Here is a 20197-nt window from a genome sequence, read left to right as displayed (position 1 = left end):
GAAAACACTGAGAGTTTTTTTTTTTTTTTTAATGTTCAAATTTACAGTTTAGTAAATCTGACATTTACCCATTGCTGTGGCTTCCCGGATGGCTCATGGTAAAGAATCCACCTGCCGATGCAGGAGACATGGATTCAATCCCTGGGTAGAGAAGATCTCCTGCAGCAGGCAATGGCAACCCACTCCAGTATTCTTGCCTGGAGAATCCCATGAACAGAGGAGCCTGATGGGCTGCAGTCCATGGGATTGCAAAGAGACAAACATGACTTAGCAGCTGAACATACATTCACGTTGATCAAACACTTGTATGAGGAACTAATGCTAGGAGTGTAAGATGGTAGTGGAACACATTTTATATATTTTTCTCTTTTCCCTTTCCTATCTCTGTATAGGATTTACGGCTTCTGGGGGATGAAGAAATAATTAAGATAGGAGATGGAAGAACACAGCTGAGTGAAGGGCAGAAAGCTCGGATATGCCTTGCAAGGTAAATGGGGTTTCAGTTGCCATCCTGCCCCTCCTCCTCCATGGCTCCTAGTGGATGTGGGCACGCAGGCCCCACTCACCGGGTGGGCCTGTGTGAAGCAGGGACTTGGCTTTTCCCGTGGACTCTTGGAATGAACATGGAGTTGTTTCACATTGTTGTGATTCAGGGCTGAGACCCAGGGAGTGTGAAGTGTCTTCTCCTGACGTCTCTCTACATTTTCTAGAGCCATGTATCAGGATGCAGACATCTACCTCCTGGACGATCTGCTCAGCGCAGTGGATGCAGGAGTCAGCAGGCACTTGTTTGAACAGTGAGTTTGCTCCTGTTTTCTATCATCTCTGCTTCCCAGGAACCCTGTAGAAATCAGGGAAAAGAGTTCAGGAAAGCCTTTGTGCTTCAGGAGACGCAGCTCGCTCTGCCCTGGTGACCCTCTCTCCCATCCCTTCCTTCCACAGAAGATCCATCCTAGAGAAATCTTGCATCATGATGAAGTCAGGACAGGAAAGTACAGCAGGTGTTTCCAGTGAGTGGAGGACAGTGGGGTCAGTGCTTGAGGGAGTGAGGGATTGATGTAGATTTCCCCTGCTACTTGCAGTTGATGGATCCAGGCACTGTGGATGGATCCAGACCTCAGGAATAAGAAAGACAATGTAGGGTTTTTAAATCAGAGAGTGAGACTCCATAACCTGTTACTTGGCTGCCAGCTCTTTTCCTCCATCATTTGTTTAAGACACATTAGAAGTGAAGTTTTTGGTGCTGTCATAGGGCTTCCATGGAAAGGCCTTGTTGGTTTATGCTTGTTATTCTATCAGTTTCCAAATAAAGTCTTTAAGTCTGTGTGTGTGTGTTAGTTGCTCAGTCATTTCCAATTCTTTGCAATCCCATAGACTGTAGCCTACCAGGCTCCTCTGTCCATGGAATTCTCCAGGCAAGAGTACTGGAATAGGTTGACATTCCTTTCTCCAGGGGATCTTCCCGACCCAGGGATCAAACCTTGGTCTCTTGCATCGCAGGCAGTTTCTTTACCATCTGAGTTACCAGGGAAACCCATAAAGTCTAGAGTTTAAGACTCATTTATTCCACATCTGAGTACAATTTCAGTCATTTCACATTGCTTCACAGATACTTAGTGGAATTAATACTTAGAGTTACATGTAGGGTCACTATAATCTGGCTTAAGTCTTGAGTCGCATTCCTGCTTCTGGAATTTATAACTTGTAAGTGGCTCTTGGTTAGCTACACAGTGACTAAAGTAGAACAACTCTGATGCTTTTCTATGATAATGTGTCCTAACACACACTGTCTGAGGCCTCTTACTGAGTCTGTTGCTGCTGCTGCTGCTGCGTTGCTTTAGTTGTGTCCGACTCTGTGCGACCCCATAGACAGCAGCCCACCAGGCTTCCTGTCCCTGGGATTCTCCAAGCAAGAACACTGGAGTGGGTTGCCATCTCCTTCTCCAGTGCATGAAAGTGAAGAGTCAAAGTGAAGTCGCTCAGTCGTGTCTGACTCTAGCGACCTCATGGACTGCAGCCTACCAGGCTCCTCTGTCCATGGGATTTTCTAGACTGACCTTTTTGAAAGCCTCACAAATTTGTTTTTTCCCTAAAACAGCCTCCACATCTCCCCCATGGTTAGTTATCTTGCTGTTGTTCACCTTGTTAGAGGCAACAATCCCTTCCAGCTGCACTTAATAACACCCTGCTGTGTGCACTGAGATCAATGCCCTTACAGATGTCACTGCACAAAACCTCTTAGTTTACAAGGAGGATGGTGAGCTAGGAGAGGAGAAGGACCCACACTGGGCAGAATAAGGGAGAGTAGGATGGTCTGATCACTCACCTAGAGCCAGACATTCTGGAATGTGATGTCAAGTGGGCCTTAGGAAGCTAGTGGAACAACAAAGCTAGTGGAGGTGATGGGATTCCAGTTGAGCTATTTCAAATCCTAAAAGATGATGCTGTGAAAGTGCTGCACTCAATATGCCAGCAAATTTGGAAAACTCAGCAGTGGCCACAGGACTGGAAAAGGTGAGTTTTCATTCTAATCCCAGAGAAAAGCAGTGTCAAAGAATGCTCAAACTACAACTCATCTCACATGCTAGTAAAGTAATGCTCAAAATTCTCCAAGCCAGACTTCAACAGTGTATGAACCATGAACTTCAGGATGTTTAAGCTGATTTTAGAAAAGACAGAGGAACCAGAGATCAAGTTGTCAACATCCACTGGATCATCAAAAAAAGCAAGAAAGTTCCAGAAAAACATCTATTTCATCTTTATTAACTATGCCAAAGCCTTTGACTGTGTGGATCACCACAAACTGTGGAAAATTCTTAAAGAGATGGGAATACCAGACCACCTGACATGCCTCTTGAAAAATCTGTATGCAGGTCAGGAAGCAATAGTTATAACTGAACATGGAACAACAGACTGGTTCCAAATAGGAAAAGGAGTACATCAAGGCTGTATATTGTCACCCTGCTTATTTAACTTATATGTAGAGTACATCATGAGAAACGCTGGGCTGGATGAAGCACAAGGTGGAATCAAGATTGCTGGGAGAAATATCAATAACTTCATATATGCAGATGATACCACCCTTATGGCAGAAAGTGAAGAAGAACTAAAGGGTCTCTTGATGAAAGTGAGAGAGGAGAGTGAAAAAGTTGGCTTAAAGCTCAACATTCAGAAAACTAAGATCATGGCATCTGGTCCTACCACTTCATGGCAAATAGATGGGGAAATAGTGGAAACAGTGATAAACTTACAGTGATAAACTGTATTTATTTATTTATTTTGGCCTCCTAAATCACTGTACATGGTGACTGCAGTCATGAAATTTAAAGACACTTACTCCTTGGAAGAAAAGTTTTGACCAACCTAGACAGTATATTAAAAAGCAGAGACATTACTTTGCCAACAAAGGTCCATCCAGTCAAGGCTATGATTTTTCCAGTAGTCATGTATGGATGTGAGAGTTGGACTATAAAGAAAACTGAGTACTGAAGAATTGATGCTTTTGAACTGTGGTGTTGGAGAAAACTCTTGAGAGTCCCTTGGACAGCAAGGAGATCCAACCAGTCCATCCTAAAGGAAATCAGTCCTGAATATTCATTGGAAGGACTGATGCTGAAGCTGAAACGTCAATACTTTGGCCACCTGATGCAAAGAGCTGACTCATTTGAAAAGACCCTGATGCTGGGAAAGATTGAAGGTGGGAGAAGGGGATGACAGAGGATGAGATGATTGGATGGCATCACTGACTCAATGGACATGAATTTGAGTAAACTCCAGGAGTTGGTGATGGATAGAGTGGCCTGACGTGCTGCAGTCCATGGGGTTGCAAAGAGTCGGACATGACTGAGTGACTGAAATGAACTACACTGATGATGTTCAGCTCTCATTACTGCCTCTGAGGAACCTGTCTCAACGTGGAGCTTGTTAAGACAGATGCGTGGGAAAAGATCAGCAGGGTCAAAGTTTAGAGGTCTTGATACAGGATAGGAAGTGCTAAATGAAATTGGAAGTGGCATCTAGAGGCTTTCACTGAAGTTGGAAAGCTCCCACTGCCCGGGGTTGGGTGGGAAGTACCCTGGAGCCTGCAGGCTGGGCGGGTGTGTGGAGGCTGAAAAGAGGACCCAGTCCTTTGCTGAGTAGAAGCACAGGTGTGGAGGGAGGAGGAAGCAGGGCTATGAGGAGAACAGCAGGCACGTCCTCACCTGGAGGAGGCGGAGTGTTCAACAGAGAGAAGCTGTTTGACAATTCTCTCTGTTACATCCTGTGTTAGTTTCTAGGGTTGTGTCCATTCAAGTTGCTCTCACAGGAGACCAGAGCCTGGATGGCTTATAAATAGCACAAATTTGTCTCTCATGGTTCTGGAGGCTGGGGAAGTCCAAAGTGAATGTGCTGGCAGATTCAGTGTCTGGTGAGGGCCAGATTTCTGTGTCCTTATGTGGGGAAGGGGTGAGAGAGCTGTGTTGGTCCCTTTTGTAAGGACACTAATCCCTTTCATGCAGGCTCCACCCTCATGACCTGATCAACTCCCAATGGCCCCACCTCCTAATACCAACACTGTGGGGATTAGGTCTCAATGTATGATTTTTGAGGACAAAAACATTCAGTCCATAGCAAAATTGTCACAGATGGGGGTGATTAAAGAATAGAAATTAATTTTCTGACAGTTCTTGAGGCTACAGGTTTAAGATACGGGCAGGTTTGGTTTCTCCTGAGACCTCTCTCCTTGGCTTCTGACTGCATCCATCTCGCTGTGTCCCCTCATGTTCTTTCCTCTGTTTACATGCAACCTGTGTCTCTGTCCTTTTTTTTTTTTTTTGAAAAAATTTTATTGAAATATAGCTGACTTACTACATTGTGTTAATTTCTTTGTACAGCAAAGTGACTCAGTTATGCACAAATATATACTTTTCCGTAATGGTTTATCTCAGGGTATTGAATATAGCTCCCTGTGCTATACCATAGGATCTTGTTTATCCATTCTGCACATAATAGTTTGCCTCTGCTAACCTCAAAGTCCCAGCCCATCCCTCCCTACTGCCTCCTTCCATCTATGCAACCACAGGTCTGTTCACTATGTCTGAGTCTGTTTCTCTTCTGTAAATAGGTTCATTTTTCCATAGATTAGATTCCACATATAAGTGATATAATTATGATACTTGATTTTCTCTTTCTGAGTTACTTCACTTTACTATGAGAATCTCCAGGTCCATCCATGTTTCTGCAAATAGCTTTCTTTCTTTCTTTTTTATTGGAGAAGGAAATGGCAACCCACTCCAGTATTCTTGCCTGGAGAATCTCAGGGACAGCGGAGGCTGGTGGGCTGCCGTCTATGTGGTCACACAGAGTCGGACACGACTGAAGTGACTTAGCAGCAGTGTTACATCGTCTATATGCACCACATCTTCTTTATCTACTCATCTGTCGATGGACATTTAGGTTGTTCCCATGTTTTGCTATTGTGATTGGTGCTCCTATAAACACAGGAGTGCCTGTCTCTTTTTGATTTACAGTTTAATCCAGATATAAGCCCAGCAGTGGGATTACTGGACTATAAGGTAATTCTATTTTTAGTTTTCTGAGGAAACTCTATTTTCAACAGTGCCTGCAGCAATTTACATTCCCACCAGCAGGGTAGGAGGGTTCCCTTTACTCCTCTCAGCCATAGTTACTTTAATGATGGCCATTGAAGCTTATGTGAGGAGATACCTCATTCTGGTTTTGATTTGCATTTCTCTAATAATTCACAGTGGTGAACTTCTTTTCTTGTGTCTGTTGGCCATCTGTATGTGTCCTTTGAAGAAATGTCTATTTAGTTCTTTTAACCATTTTTTTGATTGGATTTTTTGTTGTTGTTGAGTTGTGTGAGCTGTTTTTATACTTTGGAAATTAAACCCTTGTTGTCACATCATTTGCAAATATTTTCTCCCATCTGTAGGTTGTCTCTTCATTTTTATGGTTCGCTTTGCTGTGCAAATGCTTGTAAGTTTGATTAGGTCCCATTGTTTATTTATTTTTTAATTAAAAATATTATGTATTTATGGCTGTGAAGGTTTTCATCACTGTGAGGGCTCTTCTCTAGTTGCAGTGGGCAGGGGCTACTCTCTAGCTGTGATGCATGGACTTCTCATTGTGGTGGCTTCTCTCATTGCAGAGCCCGGGCTCTATGGTGTGTGGGCTTAGTAGTTGCGGTTCCTGGGCTCCAGAGCACAGGCTCAGTAGTTGTGGTGCATGGGCTGAGGTGCTTTGTGCATGTGGGAGCTTCCTGGACCAGGGAGGGATCCTGTGTCTCCTGCACTGGCAGGTGGATTCTTTGCCACTGAGCCACCAGGGAAGCCCCCATTTGTATATTTTTGTTTATATTTCTATTGCCTTAGGAGACTGACCTAAGAAAACATTGGTATAATTTATGTCAGAGAATGTTTTGCCTATAATCTCTACTAGGAGTTTTATGGTGTCATGTCTTATGATTAAGTCTTTAAGCCATTTTTAGTTTATTTTTTGCATGGTGGGAGGGTGTGTTCTAACTTCATTGATTTACATGCCTGTGTCTCTGTCCTTATGTCTTAGTCTCCTCTTCATCTAAGCACACCAGTCAGATTAGATTAGGTCCAGTATAATTAAGGGTAATGATTATCTTTTAAAGTCCATGACACCAAATTCTAAGGTACTGATGACTAAGGTGACAACATGTGAATCTGAGGGGACGTGATTGATTTACAGCAGGTCCAGAATAGCAAAGTAGAGACCAGCAGAGTCAGCAAGTGTGAGAGGGAGGCCTGTGAGGAGCTCTGGGCTCTGGACACTAGGAGCTGGGATTGCATGTCCACTAAGCAGGGGTTGTTAGACTTTGGTGGAACCTGCCCATGTATAAAGCATGCTTAGTGTTGGGGTGATAAAAGAGTTGTGGAGATGGAAGGTGGTGATGGCTGCACAATAATGTGAATGTACTTAATACCACTGGGCTATGTGCTTAAAATGGCAGGAACAGTAAATTTCATGTTAGGTATATTGTAACACACATACACACAAACCTGCATAGTAGCACTGAATCTTTGAGAACATGAGAGAAAAGAGCAGATGACACATGGCATGGTCTCCAGCTCTGATCTGACCCCACTTTCCAACCCTCTCCTGTTCATGACTTGATGAATTTTCCCTTAGAGAAGTGCCTTGTGTCTTGTCAAGAGTTTAGTGACAGGAGCTTGTGCTGTGATAGGGATTCCCCACCCCCACCCTCCTGGCATCATGAGTATCTCAGCCTCCCTGTTCCCAACACCCCACCCTGAACTCACAAATGTGTTACCACATCCTGTGAGCATCTGCACAAGTTCTCCATCAGGGTAGAAACAGATTCTGCCAGTCATTGCAGCCATGTCACAAGGAAGGGACAGTAAGGCATTTTGGTGCCAAGTACAGTGTGCTGATCACAAAAGTTCCCCTGAGTTCTTTTTCAAACACAGGAGATATTTATAAAATCCTCTTCAATATTTTGGGTGCACCACTTTGGATATATACTTGATAGAAGCAAGCTTAACACTGTTGTTTGTAATCAGAACCACACATTCTCTAGGGAAACTTAAAGCAGAGAGCATGAAAGCAATTTAGGAAACCACTCAGCAGCAACTGGAGAGTGCTTTTGTTTTTAATTTTTACATTTATTTATTTATTTTAATTGGAGGCTAATTACTTTACAATATTGTAGTGGTTTTTGCCATACATTGGCATGAATCAGCCATGGGTGTATATGTGTTCCTCATCCTGAACCCCCTCCCACCTCCCTCCCCATCCTATCCCTCAGGGTCATCCCATTGTACCAGCCCTGAGCACCCTGTCTCATGCATCAAACCTGGACTGGTGATCTATTTCACATATGATAATGAGTGCTATTCTCTCAAATCATCCCAGCCTCACCTTCTCCCACAGAGTCCAAAAAAGACTGTTTTTACATCTATGTCTCTTTTGCTGTCTCAGCTCACAGGGTTATTGTTACCATCTTTCTAAATTCCATATATATGCTTAGTATACTGTATTGGTGTTTTTCTTTCTGACTTCCTTCACTCTGTATAATAGGCTCCAGTTTCATCCACCTCATTAGAACTGACTCAAATGCATTCTTTTTAATCGCTGAGTAATACTCCATTGTGTATATGTACCACAGCTTTCTTATCCATTCATCTGCAGATGGACATCTAGGTTGCTTCCATGTCCTGGCTATTGTAAACAGTGCTGAAATGAACATTGGGGTACACATGTCTCTTTCAATTCTGGTTTCCTCAGTGTGTATGCCCAGCAGTGGGATTTCTGGGTCATATGGCAGTTCTATTTCCAGTTGTTTAAGGAATCTCCACAGTGTTCTCCATAGTGGTTGTACTAGTTTATATTCCCACCAACAGTGTAAGAGGGTTCCCTTTTCTCCGCATCCTGGAGAGTGCTTTCAAGTTAGAGAATCGGATGGAACAATATGCTGTGAGATATGGTGGTCATGTGTAAGCTTAGCCATGGGGAGAGTTTTGTATTAAAGTGAATGAACCACACTTCTACCTGCTGTTGTTTTCTTCAGTCATGAATTTAAGGTTCATGACTTTTACAACGTTATGCTGTGAACATGGTGGATTCTATCACCTACAGAAGGTGAGGGGCCTTAGATGATGAACTGATGCAATCTCACCTGTGTCCAGCCATGGATCCCATCCTGGTTCAGCCCCACCCACATCACTAGACCCCTGCCTCCCACGTCATCAGGTCTTGGGGTCTGTCCTAATCAGATTCCCATGCTGCTGTCTACACAGCTCACCCTCCTGCCTACACAGCTCACCCTCCTGTCTACACATCTAAGATATCAGCTACCCTTGTTTTACCTTCAGAGCACAGGTCACACCTGAGTAGCGCATTTTCTATGCTTGTTTAGTGTGTCATCTACATGGTGCAGAGTATTGTCTTCTATCTTGACATGTGGGTGGTTCCTCAGCACTTAGGACAGTGCCTGGCTCCTCAGCAAACCTCTGCTGATTGAATGAATGGAGGTGGGGACTCTGTCTGTCTTATTTGTATTGCCTCCACCAAGGGATGTGTTCCCTCTTAATACAGCCCTTATATAAGATTATATGTGGATTTATAAGATTATAGAATTAGCATGGCCTTTATATAAGAATAGCTGTTATACAACTGGTTGCTGACTCGATCCTTTCTATGGCATGACTTGAAAATCTTTAAAAACTTGGAAAATAGTGTATTTTTCTAGTGATTTGGATAAAAACATTATTTACGAAAAATTCAAAGCCATCAACTGATCATTTCATTGTAATTATTTGTATTATTGCCTCTGTGATGGGATCTTAGGAAGAAAACATCTTAAAACTTTGGGTTGATTAATCTTGGACATCCCATCAGATTTGATTAACATTCATCTTTGGGGACTGCTACTGCTGCTGCCAAGTCATTTTAGTCGTGTCTGACTCTGTGCAACCCCATAGATGGAAGCCCACCAGGCTCCCCCGTCCCTGGGATTCTCCAGGCAAGAACACTGGAGGACTATTGGCAGGCAATTATGAATTAAGGAGAAAAAATTCTGTTTAAAAGCTTTAGTACTAAGTTTGAAAAGGTGTTAATCAAGAAACTTAGGTATGATCACTGAGCTAACACATGTCAAAAGGTAAAAATGAATCCTTTTGGACTTAGCGAAGGAATGGTGTATGTGTTTACATCCTAGGGTCTTGTTTCAATCACAGACCCAGTGTCCAGAATGTCCCCTTAAGAGTTTTCTGTCCTGAGTCCAAAGCACATGACCATTCATGGTTAGGGAGGAGTGGAGAAGTAAGATGACATTTGCTGAGTAGATTGGTGGTTTGATTTCTCAGAACATGTGGATGAGTTGTTTGATCTTGTTTTGAGATGAAGAAACTGAGGTTGAGTTGCTCATCTGACGTCAGGCTCATGAGAGGGACTGAGCTGCAGCCTGCTGCCTCCAGACTCTCCATCTGATTCACTCACAGGCTGAGCTCTGACCCAGGTTCCTGAGATTTGCTCTGCAAGGGGCTCGGGCACCCAGAGTACCTGCCTGGAGCCCTGCCTGTGGTCACTGGGGCCCCAGACCCACTTGCTTCCCTGGAGGGGTTGTGGACCCTGTGGGATGAGACTGGGGCTGAGTCCCTAGGGGTCTACATTTGAAATGGAGGAGTAGTTTTTTTACTGTGAAAAAAATTTAAGGTTGAATAGTGAGTGATGTCTTGACTAAGAGAACTGGTGGGTGCTCTGAGCCATTGGGTGATTTCCACTGTGATTTGGGCCATTTGGATTCTGTTCTTTTACTTTCATGTTTGGAAAATGTTCAGTCCTAATGAAAGAAGGCTTGCTTCTTGGATGGAACTGGGAATGTTGTAGAGACTGGTGGACACCACGCTGACATTCATTTTCTATCTAATATTCTTTGGGAACAAGTGTCTAGCAAATGCACTCTGGCAAAGATTACCAAGAATCTATTAATTTTTTGTTGTGAATATTTACATCATTAATTATAAATAATTTCCTAGAAAGCTGTCAAAGAATGTACAAATTTTTAAATGACATGGATCCCTCTTCTCCCATTCCTGGATAGTGATAAAATAGTGTTTTAGTTTAGTCAAGTTTTGAAGTCTCAGTATTACTCAGTTGTTTTCCTTTATGAAACATGCCAATAATTGTTAAGCTGAGTTTTAGAGGAAAAAACTTAGCTGTTAGGGCCTCCTTCACTGGACTGGTTTTAATAATTCTTTGTAGCACTAGATTCAAATTTGCTGCTGATAAATTTAAGAATCTATTTGGATTAATTGATTTATGTTTATTTAATTTTTATTATTGATTTGGCATTTAAACTAAAGATCTTTGACTGCTGTGTGGTCTTTGTCTCACTGTTTTCAAAATATAAGTTTTCAGTTTGAGGCACTCCATTAATGTGCTTTTGCTTACTGTGCCTTTTACATTTGTAGGTGTGTTCATCAGGCCTTGAAGGAGAAGATCACAATCTTAGTCACTCATCAGTTGCAATACCTAAAAGATGCAAGTCAGATTCTGATGTTGAAAGATGTAAGTAATTTCTAGAAGTCTGTGGAATTGCTAGCCCTCAGGTGTGTTGAAGAACAAACCTCCCCTCAGGTTACTCTCCTGGGTTCATGGTAAACGCCCTCTTCTCCCTCAGTTTTTGCCCCCTTCTTCTCAGAGCTGGTGTTCATGCCTTGGAGGATGAACCTAAAGCTCTGTAGAAATGTCACTATTACACTCTAAGCCATATAAACCCTTAAAAGCGTATAAAAGTGCAACCACAGGGTTATTGAATCATCACTGTCCTAATGAAATTTGTTAAAGATAATGATACAGTTTTATTTAGAACTTTTTATTTTCCTCTTCCATGACTTAAGTCAAAGTGTATCACTTAGAGATTCTAAGATCTGTTTGAATCCAGGTAATTGTCATACATAGTTTGCCTCAAGAGCATATTCCAGGGGAGGAGCTAAGATGGCGGAGGAATAGGACGGGGAGACCACTTTCTCTCCCAAAATTCATCAAAGGAACATTTAAACGCTGAGTAAATTCCACAAAACAACTTTTGAATACTGGCAGAGGACATCAAGCGCCCAGAAAAGCAACCCATTGTCTTCGAAAGGAGGTAGGAAAAAATATAAAAGAGGGAGGGATGGAGCTCAGTCCCAGGAAGGGAGTCTTAAAAAGAGAGAAGTTTCCAAATACCAGGAAGCACTCTCACTGCTGAGTCTGTGCCGAGCCTTGGAAGCACAGAGGGCAACATAACAGGGAGGAAAAATAAATAAACAATTAAAACCCACAGATTACGAGCCCAACGGTAACTTCCCCAGCAGAGAAGCAGTGCAGACACCTGCACCCACCACTAGCAAGCGGGGGCTGGGCAGGGAGGCGCGGGTTGCATCGCTTAGAGTAAGGATCTGACCTGAATGCCCCGAGCGCTATCTGAGCGAACTAATTTGGGCTAGCAAACCAGACTGTGGGATAACTACCACACGAAAAGCCTGCCCTAACCTAAGACACCACCAGGCCCACACACGAAACAAAGGACTGAACAGAGATAGCCGGCGGCAGACCATCCCCCTCCGGTGACAGGCAGCCAGAGCAGGAAGGGGGCAATTGCAGCCCCAGAGAGACATTATCTACAAAACTATAAACAGGCTTCTTTGCTAACTAAGACTTCTTTGGGTTCTGGATGGTCAACATCCGCCTGAGAAGGTGTGCCAGTTGTACACCCAGAAAACCGAGCGGCGGGGAGGCGGTAAATCGCAGCAACCCGCTCGCCAAACACCTCATCACCTGAGCTGCTCGGACCTGGGAAGGGCACAAAACGCAGGCCCAACCGAGTCTGCACCTCTAAGGACTACCCAAGTGCCTGAACCTGAGTGGCTTAGACCTGGGAGGTTCAAGCAGCCCAGGGCCAGCTTCAGATGGTTCCCAGCGGAGCAACCTAGAGCCTGAGCAGTGTGGGCAGGGAGGCTACAAGCACCGTGAGTGGGGGGCAGACCCAGTGTGGCTGAGGCACTGCAAGCACACGCCAGTGTTATTTGTTTGCAGCGTCCCTCCCTCCCCACAGCGGGACTAAACAAGTGAGCCTAAAAAAAATAAGGTGTCCACCATCGCCCCCTTTGTGTCAGGGTGGAAATCAGACACTGAAGAGACCAGCAAACAGAAGAAGCTATAATAGAGGGAACCGCCTTGAAAGCAACAGGCAATAGATTAAAACCCTGTCGTTAGTACCGACTACATAGGAAGGGGCCTATAGATCTTGAGAAATATAAGTCGGACCAAGGAACTAGCCAAAAATGAACTGACCCCACAATACCGACAACACCAGAGAAAGTCCTAGATATATTTTTACTATTTTTACGGTCATTCTTTCTTTTTTTTTTTTAAAGATAATTCTATCTTTTTTTAAATGTTTTAAAAAATTTTAAGCCCTCTATTACTCCTTTAATTTTCACTTTTATAACCTACTATTACTTTGCAAAAAAAAAAAAAAAGACCCTATTCTTTTAAAAAAGCAAACTTCATATAGATATTTTTTATAATTTTTGTGACCTTGTTTTTTTTTTTTTCTCTTTTTCTCATTCTTTCTTTCTTTTTTTTTCTTTTCTTTTTTCTTTAACATTGTATTTTTGAAATTCCAAACTCTACTCTAGATTTTTAATTTTAGCTTTTTGGTATTTGTTATCAATTTTGTTTTTTTCCTATATATATATATATATATATATATATATATATAGATTTTTAATTTTGTGTTTTGTTAGTAACTTTGGGCAGCCTGTACATTGGTATACATTTCATCCAGATGCAATTACTTTAGGTTGACTTTTATGCCTCTCCTTTTTCTCAGCTTCCCTGAGAGTGCAATTGAAAGTAGACAGGCTGGATCTACCTGATAAAGAATTCCAAATAATGATAGTGAAATTGATCCAAAATCTTGAAATCAAAATGGAATCACAGATAAATAGCCTAGAGACAAGGATTAAGATGCAAGAAAGGTTTAACAAGGACCTAGAAGAAATAGAAAAGAGTCAATATATAATGAATAATGCAATAAATGAGATAAAAAACACTCTGGAGGCAACAAAATAGTAGAATAACAGAGGCAGAAGATAGGATAAGTGAATTAGAAGATAGAATAGTAGAAATAAGTGATTCAGAGAGGAAAAAAAAAATGAATTAAAAGAAATGAGGACAATCTCAGAGACCTCCAGGACATTATTAAATGCTACAACATTCAATCATAGGAGTCCCAGAAGAAGAAGACAAAAAGAAAGACCATGAGAAAATACTTGAGGAAATAAAATAGTTGAAAAAAATGGAATCTTCCTAAAATGGGGAAGGAAATAATCACTCAAGTCCAAGAAACAGAGAGAGTCCCAAACAGGATAAACCCAAATAGTGAAACAACAGAAGAAGAAGATAGGATAAGTGATTAATCAAATTAACAAAGATCAAACACAAAGAACAAATATTAAAAGCATCAAGGGGAAAACATTAAATTTTTGTTTCTTAAGAAGACTGGATGAAAGGAAGCAAGGGTAGTCTCTTCTCAGAAAACAACAAATAATCACACACAAAACCCAGAATTCCCATAAAACCCAAGGATAACAGCTGATCTTAACAAATAACAAATATTAAAAGCAGCTAATCCTAATCCTAACTCTTCAGGCCAGGAGGGGAATGGCAAGACATACTTAAAATGATGAAAGAAAATAACCTACAGCCCAGATTATTGTACCCAGCAAGGATCTCATTCAAATATGAAGGAGAAATCAAAAGCTTTACAGACAAGCAAAAGTTGAGAGAATTCAGCACCACCAAACCAGCTCTCCAACAAATACTAAAGGATATTCTCTAGACAGGAAACACAAAAAGGGTGTATAAATTCAAACCCAAAACAATAAAGTAAATGGCAATGGGATCAATAATTACCTTAAACGTAAATGGGTTGAATGCCCCAACCAAAAGACAAAGACTGGCTGAATGGATACAAAAACAAGACTCCTACATATGTTGTCTACAAGAAACCCACCTCAAAACAGCGGACACATACACACTGAAAGTGAAGGGCTGGAAAAAGATTTTCCATGCAAATAGAGACCAAAAGAAAGCAGGAGTAGCAATACTCATATCAGAAAAAATAGACTTTAAAACAAAGGCTGTGAAAAGAGACAAAGAAAGTCACTACATAATGATCAAAGGATCAATCCAAGAAGAAGATATAATAATTATAAACATATATGCACCCAACATAGGAGCACTGCAATATGTAAGACAAATGCTCACAAGTACTAAAGGAGAAATTAACAATAACACAATAATAGTGGGAGACTTTAATACCCCACTCACACCTATGGATAGATCAACTAAACAGAAAATTAGCAAGGGACCACAAACTTTAAAGGATACAGTAGACCAGTTAGACCTAATTGATATCAATAGGACATTCCATCCCAAAACAGTGAATTTCACTTTTTTCTCAAGTGCACACGGAACCTTCTCCAGGATAGATCACATCCTGGGCCATAAATCTAGCCTTGGGAAATTCAAAAAAATTGAAATCATTCCCAGCATCTTTTCTGACCACAATGCAATAAGATTGGATCTCAATTACAGGAGAAAAACTATTAAAAATTCCAACATATGGAGGCTGAACAACACACTGCTGAATAACCAACAAATCACAGAAGAAATAAAAAAAGAAATCAAAATTTGCATAGAAACGAATGCAAATGAAAACACAACAACCAAAAACCTGTGGGACACTGTAAAAGCAGTCCTAAGGGGAAAGTTCATAGCAATACAGGCATACCTCAAGATACAAGAAAAAAAATTCAAATAAATAACCTAACTCTACACCTAAAACAACTAGAAAAGGAAGAAATGAAGAACCCCAGGGTTAGTAGAAGGAAAGAAATCTTAAAAATTAGGGCAGAAATAAATGCAAAATAATCAAAAGAGACCATAGCAAAATCAACAAAGCCAAAAAGCTGGTTCTTTGAAAGGATAAATAAAATTGACAACCATTAGCCAGACTCATCAAGAAACAAAGGAGAAAAATCAAATCAGTAAAATTAGAAATGAAAATGGAGAGATCATAACAGACAACACAGAAATACAAAGGATCATAAAGACTACTATCAGCAATTATATGCCAATAAAATGGTCAACGTGGAAGAAATGGACAAAGTCTTAGAAAAGTACAACTTTCCAAAACTGGACCAGGAAGAAATAGAAAATCTTAAGAGACCCATTATAAGCACGGAAATTGAAACTGTAATCAAAAATCTTCCAGCAAACAAAAGCCCAAGTCCAGGCGTCTTCACAGCTGAATTCTACCAAAAATTTAGAGAAGAGCTAACACCTATCCTACTCAAACTCTTCCAGAAAATTGCAGAGGAAGGTAAACTTCCAAACTCATTCTATGAGGCCACCATCACCCTAATACCAAAACCTGACAAAGATGCCACAAAAAAAAAGAAAACTACAGGCCAATATCACTGATGAACATAGATGCAAAAATCCTTAACAAATTTTTTAGCAATCAGAATCAACAACACATTAAAAAGATCATACACCATGACCAAGTGGGCTTTATCCCAGGGATGCAAGGATTCTTCAATATCCGCAAATCAATCAATGTAATACACCACATTAACAAATTGAAAAATAAAAAAACCTATGATTATCTCAATAGATGCAGAGAAAGCCTTTGACAAAATTCAACATCCATTTATGATAAAAAACTCTCCAGAAAGCAGGAATAGATGGAACATAAATCAACATAATAAAAGCTATATATGACAAACCCACAGCAAACATTATCCTCAACGGTGAAAAATTGAAAGCATTTCCTCTAAAGTCAGGAACAAGACAAGGGTGCCCCCTTTCACTATTACTATTCAACATAGTTTTGGAAGTTTTGGCTACAGCAATCAGAGCAAAAAAAGAAATAAAAAGAATCCAAATTGGAAAAGAAGAAGTAAAACTCTCACTGTTTGCAGATGACATGACCCTCTACATAGAAAAAACCTAAAAGACTCCACCAGAAAATTACTAGAACTAATCAATGAATATAGTAAATTTGCAGGATATAAAATCAACACACAGAAATCCCTTGCATTCCTATACACTAATAATGAGAAAATAGAGAAATTAAGGAAACAATTCCATTCACCATTGCAATGAAAAAAATAAAATACTTAGGAATATATCAACCTAAAGAAACTAAAGACCTATATATAGAAAACTATAAAACACTGGTGAAAGAAATCAAAGAGGACACTAATAGATGGAGAAATATACCATGTTCATGGAATGGAAGAATCAATATAGTGAAAATGAGTATACTACCCAAAGCAATTTATAGATTCAATGCAATCCCTATCAAGCTACCAATGGTATTCTTCACAGATCTAGAACAAATAATTTCACAATTTGTATGGAAATACAAAAAACCTTGAATAGCCAAAGCAATCTTGAGAAAGAAAAATAGAACTGGAGGAATCAACCTGCCTGACTTCAGGCTGTATTACAAAGCGACAGTCATCAAGACAGTATGGTACTAGCACAAAGACAGAAATATAGATCAATGGAACAAAATAAAAAGCCCAGAGATAATTCCATGCACATATGGACACCTTATCTTTGACAAAGGAGGCAAAAATATACAATCGATTAAAGACAATCTCTTTAACAAGTGGTGCTGGGAAAACTGGTCAACCACTTGTAAAAGAATGAAACTAGAACACTTTCTAACACCATACACAAAAATAAACTAAAATGGATTAAAGATCTAAATGTAAGACCAGAAACTATAAAACTCCTAGAGGAGAACATAGGCAAAACACTTTCCGACATACATCACAGCAGGATCCTCTATGACCCACCTCCCAGAATACTGGAAATAAACAAATAGGACCTAATTAAACTTAAAACCTTCTGCATAACAAAGGAAACTATAAGCAAGGTGAAAAGACAGCCTTCAGAATGGGAGAAAATAATAGCAAATGAAGCAACAGACAAACAACTAATCTCAAAAATATACACGCAACTGCTACAGCTCAATTCCAGAAAAATAAATGACCCAATCAAAAAATGGCCAAATAACTAGACATTTCTCCAAAGAAGATATACAGATGGCTAACAAACACATGAAAAGATGTTCACCATCACTCATTATCAGAGAAATGCAAATCAAAACCACTATGAGGTACCATCTCACACCAGTCAGAATGGCTGCGATCCAATAGTCTACAAATAATAAATGCTGGAGAGGGTGTGGAGAAAAGAGAACCCTCTTACACTGTTGGTGGGAATGCAAACTAGTCCAGCCACTATGGGGAACAGTGTGGAGATTCCTAAAAAAAACTGGAAATAGAAGTGCCATACGCCCCAGCAATCCCACTGCTGGGCATACACACTGAGGAAACAAGAATTTAAAGAGACATGTGTACCCCAATGTTCATTGCAGCACTGTTTATAAAAGCCAGGACATGGAAGCAACCTAGATGTCCATCAGCAGATGAATGGATAGGAAAGCTGTGGTACATATACACAGTGGAGTATTACTCAGCCATTAAAAAGAATACATTTGAATCAGTTCTAATGAGGTGGATGAAACTGGAGCCTATTATACAGAAAGCCAGAAAGAAAAACACCAATACAGTATACCAACGCATATATATGGAATTTAGAAAGATGGTAACAATAACCCTGTATACGAGACAGCAAAAGAGACATTGATATACATAGAACAGTCTTTTGGACGCTGTGGGAGAGGGAGAGGGTGGGATGATTTGGGAGAATGGCATTGAAATATGTATAATATCATATATGAAACGAATCACCAGTCCAGGTTTGATGCACGATACTGGATGCTTGGGGCTGGTGCACTGGGACGACCCAGAGGGGTTGTATGGTGACGGAGGAGGGAGGTGGGTTAAGGACAGGGAACACATGTATACCTGTGGCAGATTCATTTTGATATATGGCAAAACCAATACAATATTGTAAAGGTAAAAAATAAAATAAAACAAAAAATTTAAAGAAAAAAAAAAAAAGAGCATAGTCCATTAGCACCAGAAGCGAGGTTGGGTAGCTAAGCACCCGGGTCAGAGACATCCTCTCTGCTGGTGTCTCCAGTCTCTGGTCTCCTTGCACAAGTCTCTATGTGCCGGATACATGTTGGAGCCTTTGCAGCAGGACGACAAGGCCCTGCCTTAACAGGGCTCCTGTTCTCATGGGGAGGATGTGACAAAGAAGGTGACATCCTTGCCTCCCTGAGGAGCTGGTGCCTCATGGGGTCTGAGTGACATGATCTTGGTGGCCACAGAGTCACCTGGGGGAGGGGGTCTGAGACAGGGGGTCTTGAGGAAGGAGCTACCTGGCAGGTTGGAGGAACAGCAGGAAGACCAGGGGGTCTGTGGAAAGTGAGCAGGGGCATGAGCGGGAGTTGGTCTCCAGGCAGTGGGCAGCAAGCCCAGAAGTGGGATGGAAGTCTTGGATCTTCCAGAGCACAGGAGGGATGTGGTCTGATGTGGGAGTTAAGAGATTTCTCTGATGGTCACTGGAGGGGTGACCAAGCAGTTAGGAGTCTTAGTAAAGCTGAGAAGACAGAAGTGTGGGCTCAGGCTAGAGTATCCATTTCTAGAGCTGCCGTAACCAAGTACCTCAAGCTCGGTGACTTAAAACAAAAGAAGTTTATTGTCGCCCTGTTCTGGAAGCTTCAAGTCCCAAATCCAGGTGCTGGCAGGCCCGGCTCTCCCTGAAGGCTCCAGGGGAGAATCCTTCCCTCCAGCCTCTGGTGTTCACCGGCCTTCCTAGGTGTTCCTTGGCTTCCAGTTGCAGTGCTGTGGTCTCTGCCTCTGATGTCACATGGCCATTGTCCCCGTGTCAGTCTGGGTCTCTTCTGTTCTCATAGCAACATCAGTCTTACTGGCCTTAGGGTCACCCTGCTCCACTGTGATCTCATCTTAACTCGGTTACATCTGCAAAGACTCTATACAAATAAGGTCATGTTCACAGGTGTCATGTTTGAACACATCGTTTTGAGGAGGAGGCACCATCCCACCAACAACTCCTAGCATGACTAGGGGTGGGATGGAGATTAGTGAGAAGCTTTCAGACTTGGTGGTCATTTGATGCTTCATTCCTTGGCTCATTTACCTCTGGGTCTCAGCACCTTTGTTGTTAACCTATGAATGCTCCACAAGCCCTTGGTCAGATCCCTGATTTTTGAAATGAATCTCTGCTCCAAGAAAGATTATTAAAATACAGAACCCCTGCCTCTCTGGAAGCACTTCCATGTGTTAACTCCTCTCCACTCCTCTAGGAGTGGGGGGAGGGGCTAAGGTTTCTCAAGCTTGAGAGCAGTTGATTTCATGTGCAGAGGGGGTGATTCTAGCGTGTAAACCCGTGTTGACAGTGCAGTGTTATGAGCACAGGATCAGTGGCAGGGGAATAACCTATTTAGCCAGTCCCTAGATATTTTGGGGTCCCCTTATTGCTTCCTTTGAGGACACTACACCCAATTTTAGTACTCACAAAACAGCTATTTGCCCCCTGGTGAGCACCCCTGCATGAGTTGGGGTTCATCTTTACTGTTTGTTTGGTCCCTCTGTTCACAGCAGATGGGGAATGGCTGTCCTTTCATCCCCCCAAGAATTGTCAATGC

The 20197-nt window shown here is 41.5% G+C and overlaps 1 protein-coding gene across 5 annotated transcripts in view; it reads left to right on the top strand.

Moving 5' to 3' along the window:
• Window positions 1-20197, top strand: part of LOC102288035 (ATP-binding cassette sub-family C member 4-like) — a 146271-nt gene that overhangs the window by 23962 nt on the left and 102112 nt on the right. For all 5 annotated transcript variants that reach the window (XR_011463454.1, XM_070366752.1, XM_070366750.1 and 2 more), the window contains exons 9-11: window positions 393-487; window positions 711-797; window positions 10965-11061. Coding sequence is in view for 4 of the 5 variants with exons in the window: in XM_070366752.1 (XP_070222853.1) it covers window positions 393-487; window positions 711-797; window positions 10965-11061 (279 nt within the window). In the remaining variant the exon portion in view is untranslated. The remainder of the gene's footprint in view (window positions 1-392; window positions 488-710; window positions 798-10964; window positions 11062-20197) is intronic.

Source organism: Bos mutus, unplaced genomic scaffold, assembly GCF_027580195.1.
Source record: "Bos mutus isolate GX-2022 unplaced genomic scaffold, NWIPB_WYAK_1.1 CTG201, whole genome shotgun sequence".
Classification (NCBI taxonomy): domain Eukaryota; kingdom Metazoa; phylum Chordata; class Mammalia; order Artiodactyla; family Bovidae; genus Bos; species Bos mutus.
This window is presented reverse-complemented; position numbering and strand designations above follow the sequence as displayed.